We start from the raw sequence: 20,278 nt of genomic DNA, 5'->3' as shown, positions 1-20,278 counted from the left end.
TCTAGATACACACATGTAGACACACGCAAATGCACATCTAGATACACACATGTAGGCACACACAAATGCATATCTAGCTGCACACATGTAAACACAAACAAATGCACATCTAGATACACACATGTAAACACACAAAAATGCACATCTAGATACACACATGTAGACACACACAAATACACATCTACATACAAACATGTAAACACACACAAATGCACATCTAGGTGCACACATGTAGGCACACACAAATGCACATCTAGGTGCACACATGTAGGCACACAAATGCACATCTAGATACACACATATAGACACACACAGATGCACATCTAGATACACAAAAGTAGACACACACAGATGCCCATTTAGATACACCCATGTAGACACACACAGATGCACATCTAGATACACACATGTAGGCACACACAAATGCATATCTAGATACACACATGTAGACACACACAGATGCGCACCTAAATACACACATGTAGACACACACAAATGCACATGTATATACACACATGTAAACACACACAGATGCACATCTAGATACACACTTGTAGACACACACAAATGCACATCTAGATACACACATGTAGGCACACACAAATTCATATCTAGATGCACACATGTAAACACACACAAATGCACATCTAGATGCATACATGTAGACACATGCAAATGCACATCTAGATGCATACATGTAGAAACGCACAAATGCCTATCTAGATACACATATGTAGACACACAAATGCATACCTATGTACAGACATGTAGACATACACAAATTCACATATAGATACACAATTGTAAACACAGACAAATGCACATCTAAAAACACATGTAGACACACACAAATGCACATCTAGATACACGCATTTATTTATTTATTTATTTTTTTTTTAAATAAAAAACACACACAAATGCGCATCTAGATACACACATGTAAACACTTACAAATGCACATCTAGATACACATATGTAGAAACACGCAAATGCATATCTAGGTACACATATGTAGACACACACAAATGCACACCTAGATACACACATGTAGACATACACAAATGTACATCTAGATACACACATGTAAACAAACACAAATGCACACCTAGATACACACATGTAGACACACAAAGATGCACATCTAGATACAAACATGTAAACACATACAAATGCACATCTAGATACACACACATGTAGGCACACACAAATGCACATCTAGATACACACATGTAGATACACACAGATGCACATCTAGATACACACAAGTAGACACACACAAATGTTCATCTAAATACACACATGTAGACACACATGGATGCCCATCTAGATACACACATGTAGGCACATACAGATGGACATCTAGATAAACACATGTAGACACACACAGATGCACATCTAGATACATACATGTAGACACACACAAATGCACACCTAGATACACACATGTAGGCACACACAGATGCACATTTAGGTACACACATGTAGGCGCACACAAATGCATATCTAGATACACACGTAGGCACACACAGATGCACATCTAGATACACACAAGTAGACACACAAATATGCACATCTAGATACACATAAGTCAACACATACAGATACACATCTAGATACACACAGATACATAACTAGATTCACACATGTAAACACACACAAATGAACATCTAGATACACACATGTAGACAAACACAAATGCACATCTAGATACACAAATGGAGGCACACAAAAATGCATATCTAGATACACACATGTAGACACACACAGATGCACATCTAGATACACACATGAATGCACACACAGATGCACATCTAGGTACACACATGTAGACACACAAATGCACATGTAGATACACACATGTAAACACACACAAATGCACATCTAAATATACACATGTAGACACACAGTTGCCCATCTAGATACACACATGTAGGCACACACAAATGCACATTTAGATACACACATGTAGGCACATACAGATGCACATGTTGAGGCACACATGTAGACACACACAGATGCACATCTAGATACATATGTAGACGCACACAGATGCACATCTAGATACACACATGTAGGCACACGCAAATGCATATCTAGACACACACATGTAAACACATGCAAATGCACATCTAGATACACTCATGTAGACACACACAAATGTACATCTAGATACACACATGTAGGCACACACAGATGCACATCTAGATACCCACATGTAAACACACACAGATGCACATCTACGTACACACATGTAGGCACACACAAATGCGTATCTAAATACACATGTAGGCACAGACAGATGCACATCTAAATACACATAAGTAGACACACAAATATGCACATCTAGATACACATATGTTGACACACACAGATACACATCTAGATGCACACATGTAGACACACACAGATGCATATCTAGCTACACACATGTAAACACACAAATGCACATCTATATACACACGTGTAGACACACACACAAATGCACATCTAGATACAAACAATGTAAACACACACAAATGCACATCTAGATATACAAATATAGGAACACACAAATGCACATCTAGATACACACATGTAGACACACACAGATGCACATCTAGCTACACATATGTAGACACACAGAGATGCACATCTAGATACACACACATAGACACACAAAGATGAACATCTAGATACACACATGCAGACACACACAGATTCCCATTCAGATACACACATGTAGACACACAGAGATGCATATCAAGATACACACATGTCGGCACACACAGATACACATCTAGATACACACATGTAGACACACTCAGATGCATATCTAGATACACACATAGGCACAAACAGATGCACATCTAGATATACACATGTAGGCACACAGAAATGCACATGTAGATACACACATGTAGACACACACACAAATGCACATGTAGATACACACATGTAGACACACAAATCAGCTCATGAGGTGTACAAAAATTCAGGCACATTAACATACCCGTGCAATCTACAACACATAAACACATACTGTACATTTTTCTAATTTGGGGGAACTACTCCACATCCCCCACAAAAGCTTTAACTAACACCAGATTCACACATCATGGGAGATGTGCCATTGATATTCCTATCAAATATACCTACACAGTATCATAGCTGCAATGTCCTGACCACAGATATGCACAGAACACGCTATTATACCACCAGTCTGCAAAATAGACACACACACACACACACACACACACACACACACACACACACACACACACACACACACACACACACACACAGGCACACACAGACCACTCACCTGCAAACCAGTGTAAATTCATGATGGCCCTACACATTTCCCAGTCATCATACTCAGCCATTTATTTATTTATTATTTGTTGACCACGCTAGAGCACTGTTCTCAGCTGACCATTTTCTGGCTCTGCTTGGGTTATATAACCATGAGTACAATCTTGACAAAATATTACAGAAAAAAATTGCACATCAACGAAGTGCAGTGAGTAAATTTCTATATCATAATCCAAATACATAAAGGATTATGAGCGGTTCGCTTATACTAACCATCAGTGGCATAGCTAAAGTTTGTGCTGCCAAGGGCTGTCTTTGAGATTGCCACCCCTCCCCCCTCACAAAATCATGATCAAATGGGGTCCCCGCCATACACAGCCCTCCCTTGCAGCCATTCCAGTGTCCCATTAATTGGCTATTTCTCCTATTTATGAAAGAAAACCACTTAGGCTCCCGCTTCTTGGCACGCTTAATTGATAAAATTAACGTTATCTACTTTATAAAAACGTTTTTGTCTAACACTATGGTTAGACTTCTTCAGACAAACCGACAAATATTTGTTAAGTAAAAGCAGCTTAATTTTATAGCAGCTTTTGATTTAGAAGCCCGCCGAAATTCAAAAACCTGACGTGGCTTCTTAAAGTGACAGTGTTTTTACAATTGTAAAATAGTGAAATTTACTTATAGTCACTAAAATTATTCAAGTTTATAAAATGTGCCAGTTTAACTTATTAACGAGTACATATATAAAAGACTATATATATGTGTAAGTGTATGCATAAAACCTATCAAAAATTAATTAATTTAAAAATTTAAAAATAAAAATCACTCGTGAATTACAAAAAGGCATTACAAACTAAAATAGATGAGAAGTAAAAACTTATCATGAATAAAGTATATCATGTAAAAAATAATTAATAATATACACAAATTATCTTTCTAAACTTCTTAATTTTAGAAGGCACATTAAAGAACATTTCTCGTTGAGACCAGGATAAGTGAAGGTGTTTAAGCTGATCTGCCATAAAAGTTCACTTTTTTCCAGCAATAAATTAAAAGGTCCCCCTCGGATGTACTGTTTAATCTGATAAATTACTTTAAAACAAAATTTGTGCTCAGGATAATCCGAAATATGTCTTGCTAAGGCGTTGTCTTCTTTTTGCAAATTAATACTTCTTAAATGTTCATAGACTCTGTCTCTTAATCTTCACTCCGTCTTACCTATGTAGAAAGACGGGCATGCTTGACAAATTGCTGCATAGACAACCCCTTTGGAATTGCAGTTGTATTTGCCCTTAGTGTAAATTTTAGTTCCATTTATCATTACTGTAATACCTGTAATCATGTATTGACAATATGGACAATTGCCACATTGTACCATTCCCTTGTGGCAAGTGATTTTTATTTTTAAATTTTTAAATTAATTAATTTTTGATAGGTTTTATGCATACACTTACACATATATATACTCTTTTATATATGTACTCGTTAATAAGTTAAACTGGCACATTTTATAAACTTGAATAATTTTAGTGATTATAAGTAAATTTCACTATTTTACAATTGTAAAAGCACTGTCACTTTAAGAAGCCACGTCAGGTTTTTGAATTTTGGTGGGCTTCTAAATCAAATGCTGCTATAAAAATAAGCTGCTTTTACTTAACAAATGTTTGTCGGTTTGTCTGAAGAAGTCTAACCATAGTGTTAGACGAAAACGTTTTTATAAAGTAGATAACGTTAATTTTATCAATAAAGCGTGCCAAGAAGCGGGAGCCTAAGCGGTTTTCTTTCATTTACAGGTTGTGTTTTGAAGAGTTGTTTATTTCTCCTATTTACCATAAACACTGTAATGTGCATACTACTTTACTTCTATATTGATTGTTTGGATTTCATTTAAAACTTTTATTTTAAATTTTATACCACTAACACTGATAGACATCTGCTAAACAAAGTAATACAGTCTCAATGAAAACAGAGTTAGCGTTGAAACTTCTCTGCCCTTGAAACTCACATTCTTTAAAACAACATTGAAACCCACATTCAAATAAAATGCATCTGGCCAGTGGTGAATAAAGTTTACCTTTGGGCTGTTTTCAAATCATAGGCCCCTTGCACACATATTTAGGACCATGCAAACATACATGTGCTCTTTGATTCACATTCCTGATTATATTAAATTATATTGCTTGTATAATAAAGCACACTTGTTAGAGCATGTTATAAATTTATTGTTTTGAACATTTTTTCCAGTAAGCAATGAAACAAAATGTATGAACCAATAATGAAACAACTGCCCAATTCAGAACATTTCCATCATGAATCTACTCAAACTTCTGTCATTACAGTCCACCAATATAAGTAAATATGCACAATCTCTGCAGAAGTAAAAGTCATTTAAGTAATTCCACATTAAATAGATATGTCACTAATGAAGTTGCTGCTAGCAAACAACTTTATATTTCATTGTTTCAGCTACAAATAAAGTGCCTGTTGCCCTTGAAAAATAAATTGCCTATGTTACATTAACACATGATAAACTAAAAATATTGCAATAGGGAATGGATGGCAAATTCCTAACAGGTTCATAGTTACTAGGTGGTTTATAGTTGCTATGTTTCTCCTCAAATGAGGACAGTGTCAGGACTGCAGCATCCATCCCCCTTAAAAGTACAACACACTAGAGTATCAGCAATCTATCTACATATTGTGGGATTAGAATCCACACCCTTCTGTATCAAAAACAAGTATACTACCTGTTGTGCTACTAACAATGCAAACAGACGTGGCATAAGCAGCACTAAACTTCTTTTCCCCTGAAGCTCTCAGCTCCGTGTAAAATCCACTCACTCAACTATCTCTCGCAGCTTTGTAGCACAAGAAATCTGGAAAAAGTCAAAATTTATTGGGGGGTGGGGGGAACAAAGGACCAAAACCAGGGACACATTTTAAACATTGCCTGTATAATCTTAGAAAGTTGCTAGAATAAAATGTTTTGTGTTCCCATGTGTTTCCTGATAGATAGGAAGACTGAAACTTAAATGAGTATTATTATTTAGTGAATTCAGTTCTCACTGATTTGCCAGAAAACCACAAATTTTAAGAGGAACAGACTAAAAGTACGAGCCAAACATTCAAGACATTCTGTGAAAATCTGGACAGCTGAGAGCAACAGACTCAACTCCTGAATCATAAGTAGTGGTATGCATAGAGAATTCAGGCTCTTGTTCCTTGTACCTAAGGTACAGGGTTTGAGCCTCAGTAACACTAACCACCTGGTATACCTACTTTGGGCATATCACACACACACACACACACACACACACACACACACACACACACACACACACACACACACACACACACACACACATATCAAATAAAGCAGGTTGAATTACAGCAGCCAAATCCAAATAAAGCAGCTTGAAGCAGTTTCAGTGAATTATGGCATTCACACAAATAAAGCAGGTTACAGCAACCACACACAAAAATGCCCTTACTTGCTGCAGAAGCATGTTCTGTGAATTACAGCAGCCACACAAAAATAAAGCAGCTCGAAGCCAAAGCAGTTCTGTGAAATAAAGCAGCTACACAAATAAATTCTGTTATAACAGGTTCCAGCTGTATTTAAAATTGAGCGGGTGTCTGTGCTATAATGCACATGCTCAGATGTGATGCGACCAGACCAGCTAAGGGACTGTCCTTAAAGGAGAACGGCCTTAAAAAACAAGTAAATGTAAATGTAACATGTAGCAGTCCAACAAGTAAATGTAACATGTAACAGTCCTAAGTGTGCCGCTTGGGGCGAATCGCCCCTCTCATCCTTCACTAGCTATGCCACTGGTAAACATGTTATGTGTTCGAAGCATGAATGGCAAAAAATCCACCTCGAGAACGAATTGAATTGTCATGTATGCATGAAAATTTACTCTCTTCACTTTCTGTAATAATGGGCATAATAAAACAGAGCTAAGAAAAAAATATGCCTTTTCGGAAGTGATATTAAGATGTCAAAGAAAGTTGATTCAGAGGGTGGAATAGATAGAAGGAGACAGCAAAATTTGATGAATGATCTTTCTGTATCTCAAGTTAAATGCAAATAAGAGGAAGAAGATAGTACTGGGAGACGGCTAAAAACTAACGACATTTAATATGGGAACGGAGATATTAACAATGACAGAAATAGAAAAGGTCGCGATTATTATTATTATCATTATTGTTGCAGCTGATGGTTTAAAATTGGCTAGTCAACATAGGTTCATAGGTTCATAGGTTCATAGGTTCATACTAGGCTATCTGCCCAAGGGCATTTATAAGCCTAGCCCATAGTTATGTGGCTTTCGCCACCCTTTAGTTTGAATAAAACTATGCCTATTATTTTGCTGTGCCTCTGTCAAGCAGTGACACTGAAGTAATCCCTGGGGTATATCTGCGATCTCCCATCCATTGGTCAAGATTCCTCTTGAACAAGGCCAGCGAGGTGCTCTGCCTCACATGTACCGGGATTTTGTTCCACAGCATAGGGAGTCTCTGGGTGATGAATCTGTCCCTCCAGCATGTTCTATTAATAACCGTGTCAAGGTTTAAGTCTCCCGCCCTTGTGGTTCTGAGGGATCTAGATTTTTGAGGTGAAGCATATTCATCAAATCTGGGTTTGACATGGCCTTATATGTCAGGCACAGGTCACCTCTGAGCAAGCGGTATGAGACCGAATAGAGCTGGAGTTCTTTCAGTCGGGCAGCATAAGACATATTTTTGAGACCCTTTATCCTTTTGGTGAGGAACTTTTGGGGCCTTTCCAGCTGCTGCAGGTGTCGGGTCAGATACATTCCGAATGGGGCATTGTACTCAATCATAGGTCTAATGAGTGATGAGTACAGGGGATGATGACCTCCCTTGATCTAGATGTGAATCCCTTCATGATCAGGTGGGCAATGTAGAAGGTTTTCCTAACTACTTTAGCAACATGAGTGTCAAGCGAAGGCTACTGTCAACCTGGGTCCCCAGATCCCTGATGACTTCTTCTGTGCTCAGTGGATTGTCACCTATATGGTAGCTAGGGGTAACCTTGTTTTTCCCGAAGGGTATGACTATGCATTTCTTGGCGTTTAACTTTAGGCCATGGCTCTGGCACCAGTTATCTGTTTCTGCGAGGCCCTTCTGAAGGATATCTGTGTCAGATGTGTTTTCGACTATGGCGCCCAGTTTGCAGTCATCTGCAAACTTTGTCAGCCATAACCCTCCTGTGTTTGCTTGTACTTCAGAAAAGTAGATGCCGAACAAGAGTGGACCCAGGACTGAGGCCTGTGGGACACCACTTGTGACAGGCTTTGAGTCTGACATGGCTCCAGCAACTCTGACCCTGTGGGTTTTGTCACTTAGCCAGTTTGCAACCCATCTTGTGATGTATGGGTTTACATTCAAGCTGATGAGTTTTTCGATGATACCTGAGTGGGGTATTGTGTCGAAGGCCTTTGCCAGGTCGAGGTAGGCTGTATGGACTGCCTTTCCCTCATCAATGGCCTTGGTGACTGTCTCAAAAAAGTCAACCAAGTTTAAAAGGCATGATCTGCCTTTGACAAAGCCAAACTGGGTTGAATCCAAAGTCTGCAAGTTCCCTATGTCTTTATTTATGAGTTCCATTATGATCCTCTCCATGGCTTTGCAGATAAGGCTTGTCAAGCTAATGGGATGATAATTTCCAGGGTCGGTGGAGGCACCGCCCTTGTGAAGTGGGACTACAGTCGCCGTGCGCCACTCCTTGGGTACGTATCCTGAGGTGAGGCTAAGATTAAACAGCTGTCCTAACTGCGGGTTTAATTCCTCATTGAGTTCGTGGAGCACACAGCCGGGGACACCATCCGTCCCATGGATGCTGTGTTTTTGCCTTGGAGAGAGCAGTTCTCACCTGGGCGTTGGAGATGTTTGGGGGCTACAATCCTCTGGTATAGATATCTCTCCTTTTGGGGGAGGGGAGAAGTTTGCACTGAACCTGTCAGCCAGTATGTTGGCAATGTGTGTAGGTTCAGTAATCTTCACATCATTTTGAACTAATTCTGAGCATATCTGGGAGTTTCCTCCTAGGTTTCTAACATAGCTAAAGAAGGCCTTATGATTGTCTTTTGAGTCCTTGGCGATTTTTCTCTCAAAATTTGCCTTGGATGATTTTATGAGAGCTCTTAGTTCTTTACTTATAATGATCAAAGGTGTCTTACCTTTCAAGGATTTTGCTCTATCTTGTAGTAGCTTCCTCCTTTTGTTGTAGAGCTTGTTTATGGCTGGGGTCCACCAGACTGGACGCTTGCCTTTGGTACAAAGAGTCTTAGTTTTGTTTGGGATTGCCTGTTCCATGCAGTCCTGTAGGTGCTGGTAGAAGGCATTTGTAAGTGATTCAGTGGTTTGAGTAATGTTTACCACTGGCTCAGGGGCCTTAAAGGAGACCACACTAGTTTTTAGAAGTGTGAAGTCGGCTTTTGAGAAGTTTTTCACTGTGGTCTTTTTTATTTCAGGTGGGGGCGGGATGAGAACCTCCAGCGAGATTAGTTTATGATCTGATCTCACCAGTGAGGGGTATACTTCCGGTGTTGAACATTGTGATCCTATGTTCGTGATGATGAGATCAAGTATGTTTTCTCCTCTTGTGGGGATGGTGACTAGTTGTTCCATGGCATTTGAGTTTATGAACTCCAGGAACCTTTGGGCTAGAGTGTTTGGGCTTGAGTAGTGTTCCCAGTCTATATTAGGGTAGTTGAAGTCACCTAGTATGATGGTGTTTGGAGATACATTTATCCCCTCCAATGTTTTCAGGAAGGCCATGTGAGGTTCCTGAGTTTGAGAGGGTGGCCTGTAACATGCTACAAATTGCAGAGCAGTCTTGCCTATGGTTAATTGCACCTGGATGGTCTCCGATGCATCGTGCGTTGCCACCAACCTTGAGGTGTGGGTGTCCTTTATGAATATGGACACCCCCTCCTTTCTTGGTGTTGTCCGGATTTTGGGGCCGGAACGCATGATATGAGGCGAAACCTGATAGTGCTGGGGTGCTCTCAGGAGCCTTGAACCAGGTTTCTGTCACAGCACAGACATCGATGTTCTCCATACTGAGAAGGGCCTCGAGTGCGTGCATCTTGAGATTGAGACTTCTGGCATTGAGCAGCATTACCCTTAGTTTTTTCCTTTTTGTGTTCTAGGGTGGTAGGTTTAGAATTTGAGCCTTGCCTAAAAAGGCACTATGGGGGTGGCAAGAGCCTTTGCCAATATCCGGAAGCCTAGGGGTGACAGGTGCAAGCCGTCCCTTGCGAAGCAGCGTGGCTTGTCCAGCATGTCATCCCAGGCAGACAGACATTGATCCCCTTTGAATGACACCAGAATTTAAGCCAATTATTAAAGCTGATCATCTTATCACTGTATTGTGGCATCATTCTAGGTGAAGGTAGGATACTGCTCAAGGTTAGGGTCATACCTGCCTGGGCTACATAATCAGAGAGCTCCTCAATGTCTCTTTTCATGTAGTCCAAGGAGGTACGTCTCAGGTCGTTGACACCAGCGTGGACAATGACTGAGTCGTACTTGTATCTGCTGTTGAGAGACCTGAGTGCTTGCGTTATGTGGCGGATTCTAGCGCCCGACAGGCAGCTTACTGTGACCTTCTCCTTACACAGTCTGGTGAGCGGGACGTCAGTGTGTCTGACTATGGAGTCACCTATGACAAGTATGTTTGGTGTTGTATTTGGCCTTAAGGGCAGTGACTGCTTTGCACACTGATTTTGTTGTTTATGTGTTGTTTGTGTGGTGTATTGAGTTTGCAGTTGCTTGGGTGTCTGCTTTGGAGGCCTCTGCTGTTTAGGTAAATTTTTACTCAGAGCCTCTGAATATGTTTTAGTGTGTTTATGTGTTTGATTCAGTGGTGTGGTTGAGTTATGTGAGACTGGTATTGTGGTGTGTGTAGTTGCCTTCTCCTCCTGCCTGGTCTTGCCAGTCCTGAGTTGAGAGAGCTCAGCCTCCAGTCTGGCTAAATAGCTGCATCTCTCACAAGTGCTAGTGTTACGTGGGAGGAGGAGAGGGTTGTCTGTGTACATGAGGCAATTGTAACATTGTCTCAGAATTCCCAGATTCACCAACTGGGCAGGAGAGGACGCCAGCATCTGACCCTTCGACATGCTGGAAAGAATTATGAGTTGGTATGAGACAGAAAAGTAGTGGGCTTAGCAGGGAAGTGGGCACTCCTGGGGTTTTGCTAGTGAGAGATTTGTATAATATAGGAGTGCTTGACCTGCAAAGAGAATGCTTATAAGACAAGGGATATGCTTATAAGACAAGTGCTGAGCTTTTTGAGAGGAAAAAGCTATTTGGAACAAGTGCTGCACTTTTTAGTGAAGGTGTAAACTGTTTAGGTTCCTAACAGAGCAGTTCTAAGGGAAAAATTGAAGAACAGACTTTCTGGAGCCAGAAAGAGTTTAACCTTGTTTAACCGGCGCTGCCCGATGCTGCTCTAGTGGCAACTTCGCGTTAAATCGCGCTAAAGCACGTTAAAGCGTGCTTGATAGCAGGGGCTGGAAAGAAGCAGGAATAGACCCAAAACGGACAATAAAACTACAGTTTCAAGTCAGTAACCACCTCTACGGGGGGCAGGGAAGCTGCTCAATGTTATTCACTGCCACTGATCAACAGAGAGACCCTCCTTCAGCCCAAGCAAAAATGGCCTTACAGAAACTTTCAAACAGTTCAGGAACAGCAAGCCTGTAACTGAACTTTTTTAACTCTCAGAAAAGTGGGAAAAAAGCAAGATTTTTTTTGTTTTTGTTTTTACAGAGATAGCAGAGGTTCACAAGTAATATCAAGTTATAACAGTGCAGTAAATGACCCCACACAAGAGTGCTAGGTCAAGGGCAGAAAATATGCAAGTTTTAAGAAAATAAAACGATTTAAAATTAAGTGCAAACAGGAAATTCAGCAAACAGCTTTTGGTTGTGCTCTAAATACAGCTACTAATACAGAAATCAAGTTTAACAAGCCAGAAAATGCTCAAGCTAGGCAGCTATGCAGAAAAACTTAGCAAATAAACAGAGAAAAAATACTTAAAATCTCAAAAGTGTCTCCCTTCTTCTCTCAGCATTTTTTCCTCTTGGAGGGTGCTTCACCAACAGCCAACAAGCCTGAAAAGACGCCCAAACCACGAGGCAACTAGGTTTTAAGAGAGGAAGATGAAGGAGTTTTGGAAATGACCCCTAGTGGCCAATAAAACTACAGTTTCAAGTCAGTAACCACCTCTACGGGGGGCAGGGAAGCTGCCCAATGTTATTCACTGCCACTGATCAACAGAGAGACCCTCCTTCAGCCCAAGCAGAAATGGCCACACAGAAAGTTGCAAACAGTGGAGGGACAGCAAGCCCGTAACTGAACTTTTTTAACTCTCAGAAAAGTGGGAAATAAGCAAGATTTTTTTTTTGTGTTTTTTACAGAGATAGCAGAGGTTCACAAGTAATATCAAGTTATAACAGTGCAGTAAATGACCCCACACAAGAGTGCTAGGTCAAGGACAGAAAATATGCAAGTTTTAAGAAAAAAAAACGATTTAAAATTAAGTGCAAACAGGAAATTCAGCAAACAGCTTTTGGTTGTGCTCTAAATACAGTTACTAATACAGAAATCAAGTTTAACAAGCCAGAAAATGCTCAAGCTAGGCAGCTATGCAGAAAAAACTTAGCAAATAAACAGAGAAAAAAATACTTAAAATCTCAAAAGTGGCTCCCTTCAACATGAGAAGGCAGTAGTGCCACATGGAAGAATTTCTGATGCCTTTTTGTTGCTATACCTGCATTATAATGTACTCATATCAAGCCATATTTAATGTGATTTAACCAAAGAACTTTACAAAGTGAAAGCCAAACAATCAAAATCAGAGAGAGAATAGACAACTAAGTTACAAGAAAATGTAGGTAATCAAGTTAAGTTGTTTCTAAAATTTGAGTTACAACAATCACGGAGTCAGTATTTTATATAAGTAGCAAGGAGTGTGTGGTGGGGTAAAGCCACACTACCTCAAGGGTTAAAGGGAGCGCTCCCACTCAAAAAAATGTTTTAAATATATAACAGTGACATCCAAAGTTCACTGATACTTGTGTTAAAATCGCACTTAAGTTCTTGTAGTTTGGGCTGATATTTTCAGGTCTCAAACTTCTGACAGGGAATTAAACAAATCCTGTTGTCATCTTTTAATACTGTAACTTCTTTTCCCTTGACTGTGCACAGCATTGACTTGTGGTGCTTTGTTTCTCTTTATATTGATGTTTATGACAAGGATATATCCAAGGGCCATCAATGTCTTTCTTATAGATAAGTGGCAGTGTATAGGATGCTGGATTTTAAATGGCTGTATGTGCATCACTTCAACGATATACTAGGATTTTGTTTATTTTTCATGCTTACAGAACCAGTTGTTTATGTAACTATGCTCGCCCACTTGTGTATTTACAGTTTTGTATGTAATAACTACTGCAAACTGTTTGAATCTTTTTGCAGGTCAGAGATAATCTTACATCATATCCACCAAGCAATGCTGAAATTCCAGGAAAAGAAGTTCAGAACCAGTGTCGACTAGATCTCCATAGTATTAAATCACCAGCTCAATCCCTCACAGAACGGCAGACCTCAGTACAGAATGCAGTCTTCAGAAAAGAAGCTACAATAGCCATCACATTTAGCTGTGTCATGTGTTGGATGCATTTCTGGTAGCCTTGCCTAGTACTTGCAATGGTTTCTGTTGTGACTCAGTTAAAGACATGGACTCAGGAGCAGCCATTTTGTATTGATGACAAAGTGGAGATATTAGAAATTACAAAAAAATGGAATTTGTATGCTGTCATTATTCATATTATGTATCTAGTGAACACTGAGAGGTATTTTGCTGACTATAGAATGTACAGCAAGGTGACGTCTCAGAATATTGAGTAGGAATGAGGAAGGAGGTTTGTTCAGGCTGGAGATATAGTGAGAGTTACAGGTGGTGCTAAGATTTGACATATCACCTTGCTGTGCATTCTATAGTCTTATTTTAACACTGCAGAAATCTTCAAATATAAATTATTTTAAAACTATAATGCTGCAATATTCACAATGTGTTTAAACAGATTATTGATTTAGCAGGAGTGCTGAAGTGTTAATAATAGAAATATGTATTTTTTTCCTGATGTGATACGGGTAATGACATTTTGTACTCCTGAGGCTAATTGAAGCTGTTGCAGTTTTTAATGCTCAAAAATCACCGTGGATCCAATTCTAGCTTTTGCTTTATTCACTGATGTATTGGAACAACCAATCCTAAGCTTGACGTTTGTGGGGAGGGATATGCGCCTCATCATTTAAGAGTTTAAGTTGCTTCCAGGAGTGTAGAGATTTATCCTGGCATTCATATCTGACCCGTGAAGTCAGGTGTGCCCCTTCTTTTGTAAATTGTTGGATCTTGAATGCTTACCTTTATTTTGGAGGTCTTCTTCCACACACTACTACAGATAAATCAGTAACATGTGAGCCCCTCTTAAATTTATATGGTATGCTAAACTTTCCCCTTCTCTATCTGATCTATTATTATACAAAGCTGATTTGCCTTGTTCAAGCCACAACCAAATATTACTTTGCCATTTCTTGGGGTAGAGCCACTCAGCTGCTTTATGAATATGTGCATTAGCCTTTCTTAATGATAATAACCGACCTCTGGCCAATTCTCACCCAACACCGAATTTCTTCTTTCATCTCACTGAAGCCACTAATAACCTATTAGCAAATGCTTACTGTTTCATCTTTCAAATTGTTTTTTGCACCAGTATCATTTCTAGGTATTTTGTCATCTTTTGAGTTCAGTCCAGCTGATATTATACCCCAAGTACCCTTTAATTTGAATTCTTTGTCCTCCATAAACACTCTTGTTTATGTTACACATGTATTCCCTATACCATTGTTGCCTCACTATCTCTGTTTTCCCTTTCTTTCCATCAGTTTCCTTTGCTTTTACTTCTTGCAATGTGTGCCTGACTCCCTTTAGACAATGCTCCCTGCTTACTGCTGCTTTTCCACATGAATCATGCTATTCCTCTGTTATTATTTCAAGCATCACATTTCAAGTTCTGAGTTTTCTTTTAAAGCAACCAAGTAATAAATGTATAACTATCCATATCTGTATAATCTCTGAACTGCTTGAGAGTATTTCACACTTTATGTAAGTTGTGTAACATGGTTAGTGTTACATGTGTGTGTGCTGTTGGCTACCTGTGTATTTTGTACTGATAGGCAAAAACATAAGAAAAACAGCAATACAACCATCTCAAAATCCTTTAATAAAATCAAATAAAACACAAAGCTTTCAAGTCTCACAGGATTCTTCCTCAGTGTAAAAAAGGAGCAACTGCTACAATCCCATCAATATATGTTGTTGTTTTTCTTTTGGCTTTTCCCGGTTAGGGGTCGCCGCAGTAGAACCCTGGTCTGCTAATGACTGGCAGTCGATTTTTATGGTGCCAAGGTGCCAGCCCGATGCCCAACCTTCAACAAAGGCATGCCCATTCACACATGTCTTTTGAACGCCACTCGACTGCGGGGAGGACATGCAGACTCCACACAGAAGGAGCTCCAGCCGAGAATTGAACGGGAGAACCTCTTGCTGTGAGGCGACAATGCTACCGCTGCACCACTGCGGCTTACAATCCCATCAATATATACAATTTAAAATACTTGCCATCAAATGAAAATGGAAGAATCAATCACATGTCTAAGAGTAATAATTGTCAGTTCGGGCATTTAAAGAAATACAAAGTGTAACTACTATTTACAAAATTTTAATTGTATGTCTAAACCACTATGCTTATGTAAATATCTTATGCAATCATATGTTATTATCTGGTATACTTTATAACTGTATGTCTGAACCACAATGCTCATGTAAATACCGTATGTATAGTATGTTAGCAATTGTTCTGGAGCTTTTCTCCCCTAGCCTCTGCTGAAAACGGACAGCTCTGTCCATTCAGACCTCCCCGGTAAACAAATGTAAAATAAATAAATAAAATAAATATATAATAAGTGTTACTTTTAAAAATATGATTTATAAAAGTGTATTTGTAAAAAATATATACTTATATATGTATAAAAAGCACATAAATATTCATGTATATATAACATATAAGTATTATTTAACATATGTCTGTTTTTCTTTTAATAGTGGTTTAATGCTATTTTTACTATTCAGCCCTGGTGGGTAGTCTGCTCTAAAATAATTTATCCATTTGTATTCTTCGATCTCAGTTCTGTTATTCAAGTCACCTCCCTAATACCAACAGAAACTTTAACTAAAATTCTAAATTTAAATGAATGTTCCATACCACAAGCATCAGTATGCTTAAATAATGCATTTGTTTCAATGCACCTATGTATATCTGACAAATGTGAAGCAATTCTGTCTTTCAACTTCTGATTAGTTTTATCTATATACAGTGGATATAAAAAGTTTACACACCACTGTTAAAATGCCAGGTTTTTGTGATATAAAAAAATGAGACCACAATAAATCATTTCAAAACTTTTCCCACCTTTAATGTGACTTATAACCTGTACAATTCAATTGAAAAACAAACAAATCTGTTAGGGGAAAAAATATAAAAAATAAAAAAATATAAAATATGCTGGTTGCATAAGTGTGCACACCCTTAAACTAATACTTTGTTGTGTGATGGGATGGCAATGCATTTTTTGGCGTTAAGCTTAAGGCCATGGTTTTGACACCAGTCATTGGTCTCAGTGAGGCCTTTCTGTAGGATGTCTGCATCACTTGGGAGTTAATAATGGCTCCCAGCTTACAGTCGTCTGCGAAAGTGGTCAGCCAGAGTCCCTTTGTGCTGGCCTGGACTTCTGAGAAGTAGATGCCGAACAGGAGAGGAACTAGGACTGATCCCTGTGGGACTCCACTCATGACTGGTCAGTAGTTTGACTTGGAGTTCGCTGCTTTCACACTGTGTTCTATCTGTGAGCCAATTTGCAACCCACCTAGTGATATCGGGGATGATGCCTAGTTTGGTGAGTTTATCAATAATTCCCGAGTGAGGAATGGTATCAAAGGCCTTGGCCAGATCGAGGTAGGCTGTATGCACTACCTTACCTTCATCCACAGCCCTAGTGATGGACTCAAAGAAGTCAACCAGGTTGAGTAGGCATGGTCTCCTTTCACAAAGCCAAATTGCATGGGATCTAGAGTTTGGAGGTTTTCTTTATCTTTGTTAATCAGGTCCATGATGATGCGCTCCATAGCTTTACATATCAGACTCATCAGGCTAATGGGGGGATAATTTCCAGGGTCTGTAGTCGCTCCCCCTTTATGGAGAGGGATGACTGTAGCAGTGTGCCATTCAGTAAGGACAAAGCCTGATGTGAGGCTGTGACTGAACAGGGCACACAGACGTGGTGCCAGTTCACTTTGTAGTTCATGTAGAACACAGCCAGGGATATTATCGGGTCCCATGGAAGCTGCATTCTTGGCCTTGATATAAAACGACATACATTTTTCACAATTTGCCAGATAAACCACATTCTCAATAAAACAAGTCGCATATACATTAAAAATAAATTTGTAGGTGATGAACCCCATTTTGTGTTTAAGAAAGAAAAAAATTTGAAACAGCAGTTATGTTATAAGGATTTTTCCCTCTCTAATAGTGCTAAGGCCACATCTGTTACTAACAGAAATCAGACAATGCCATGTCATAACTGTGTCTTTTGTAAATTTATTAATCCATCTAATGACTTTATTCATCCATTTTAAATTAAAAATTACTTTGTACTGATACAATCTTTGTACTGATGCTAAGGATGGTCAGTAGTACGTGCATTAAGCAAAGTTTTCCAGTTTACTGATTGTAGCTCTGAGACCTTATTTTTCATTTGAACATGTATATTTCACCAGAAAATGTGTTTACTTTCTCTAACATATGTATCCGTTCAATAAAATTAATAAGTTAATAATCCATCCATCTATCTTTCCATCATTCCGTCCATGAATTTACTAAAAACTGTCCCTATGAGGCTTGTGGTAGTTGCAAATAGACTTTCCCATCTGTGGCAACAGTCTTCAGCTCATCCTGTGGGATCCACAAGCATTCCTAGGCAAGCTGAGAAAGGATCTGCTCTGTGGACCTACTTCCAGTGATTTATGTCTGCTAAACCTGAAACTGGAGGTGCCCTGGAGGCATCATTGCTAGATTGCCAAACCACTTGAACTGGAAACTGTTAACCCACAGAGGAAGTGTTGTACTGCAAGATCCTCCCAGGCAGGTGGTTTCTCCTTCTCTCATGGAGAGTGAGCCCAGTGATGCTTCCACCCTTCAGTCATGGCACAAAGCTCCTGATCATGGATGAGAATGTAGTGTGGACCAACTGCTAAATTACTCAGCTCCCTTTTCACCACCAGAGTCAGGCACAATACCTGTAGTACTGCTGCTATTGCTTCTGTGCCTACCTACTCGTGTGTGCCTGCAGTACTGCTGCCACTGCTTCTGTGCCTACCTACTGGTCTGTGCCTGCAGCACTGCTGCTGCTGCTGCTTTTGTGCCTACCTACTGGTCTGTGCCTGCAGCACTGCTGCTGCTGCTGCTTTTGTGCCTACCTACTGGTCTGTGCCTGCAGTACTGCTGCCGCTGCTTCTCTGCCTACCTACTGGTCTGTGCCTGCAGCACTGCTGCTGCTTTTGTGCCTACCTACTGGTCTGTGCCTGCAGTACTGCTGCCACTGCTTCAGTGCCTACCTACTGATATGTGCCTGCAGTACTGCTACCACTGCTTCTGTGCCTACCTGCTGGCCTGTGTCTGCAGTGCTGCTGCTCTTGCTTCAGTGCCTACCTATTGGTCTGTGCCTACAGCACTGCTGCTGCTGCTTTTGAGCCTACCTACTGGTCTGTCTGCTTATTCCCTCTGCCATTATTCATGAGAAGGACCCTGAGATATTGAAACTCCTTCACTTATGACTGCTGCTTTACTCTGACCTGCAGAGAGCAATCAACTTCTTTTCAGTAGAGAACCATGACTCCTAATATAATGGTGCTAATTTCCATACATTTGCTTCATATGCAGCAGCAAACTGCTTCAGTACACAGCCATGATCACAGTCATCCGAGGCTAAAAGGACATCATCTGCTAACAATAATGATTCAACTGCATATCTCACAGCCATGATCACAGTCATTCGAGGCTAAAAGGACATCATCTGCTAACAATAATGATTCAACTTCATATCTCACAGCCATGATCACAGTCATCCGAGGCTAAAAGGACATCATCTGCTAACAATAATGATTCAACTTCATATCTAACAGCCATGATCACAGTCATCCGAGGCTAAAAGGACATCATCTGCTAACAATAATGATTCAACTGCATATCTCACAGCCATGATCACAGTCATCCGAGGCTAAAAGGACATCATCTGCTAACAATAATGATTCAACTGCATATCTCACAGCCATGATCACAGTCATCAGAGGGTATAAGGACATCATCTGCTAACAATAATGATTCAACTTCATATCTCACAGCCGTGATCACAGTTATCAGAGGCTAAAAGGACATCATCTGCTAACAATAATGATTCAACTGCATATCTCACAGCCATGATCACAGTCATCAGAGGGTATAAGGACATCATCTGCTAACAATAATGATTCAACTTCATATCTCACAGCCATGATCACAGTCATCTGAGGTTAAAAGGACATCATCTGCTAACAATAATGATTCAACTTCATATCTCACATCCATGATCACAGTCATCAGAGGCTAAAAGGACATCATCTGCTAACAATAATGATTCAACTTCATATCTCACATCCATGATCACAGTCATCAGAGGCTAAAAGGACATCATCTGCTAACAATAATGATTCAACTTCATATCTCACAGCCGTGATCACAGTCATCAGAGGGTATAAGGACATCATCTGCTAACAATAATGATT

At 39.7% G+C, this 20,278-nt stretch overlaps 1 protein-coding gene across 1 annotated transcript in view; it reads left to right on the top strand.

The window, feature by feature from the left end:
- Nucleotides 1–15,778, top strand: part of LOC122810395 (dipeptidase 2-like) — a 501,875-nt gene extending 486,097 nt beyond the window's left edge. Inside the window, exon 11 of the mRNA XM_044081997.1 lies at nucleotides 13,810–15,778. Coding sequence (XP_043937932.1) covers nucleotides 13,810–14,022 — 213 coding nt within the window. The 3' untranslated portion in view covers nucleotides 14,023–15,778. The remainder of the gene's footprint in view (nucleotides 1–13,809) is intronic.
- Nucleotides 15,779–20,278: the final 4,500 nt, after the last annotated feature.

Source organism: Protopterus annectens, chromosome 8.part1 (genome assembly GCF_019279795.1).
Source record: "Protopterus annectens isolate FY-2018-M chromosome 8.part1, PAN1.0, whole genome shotgun sequence".
NCBI lineage: Eukaryota > Metazoa > Chordata > Ceratodontiformes > Protopteridae > Protopterus > Protopterus annectens.
This window is presented reverse-complemented; position numbering and strand designations above follow the sequence as displayed.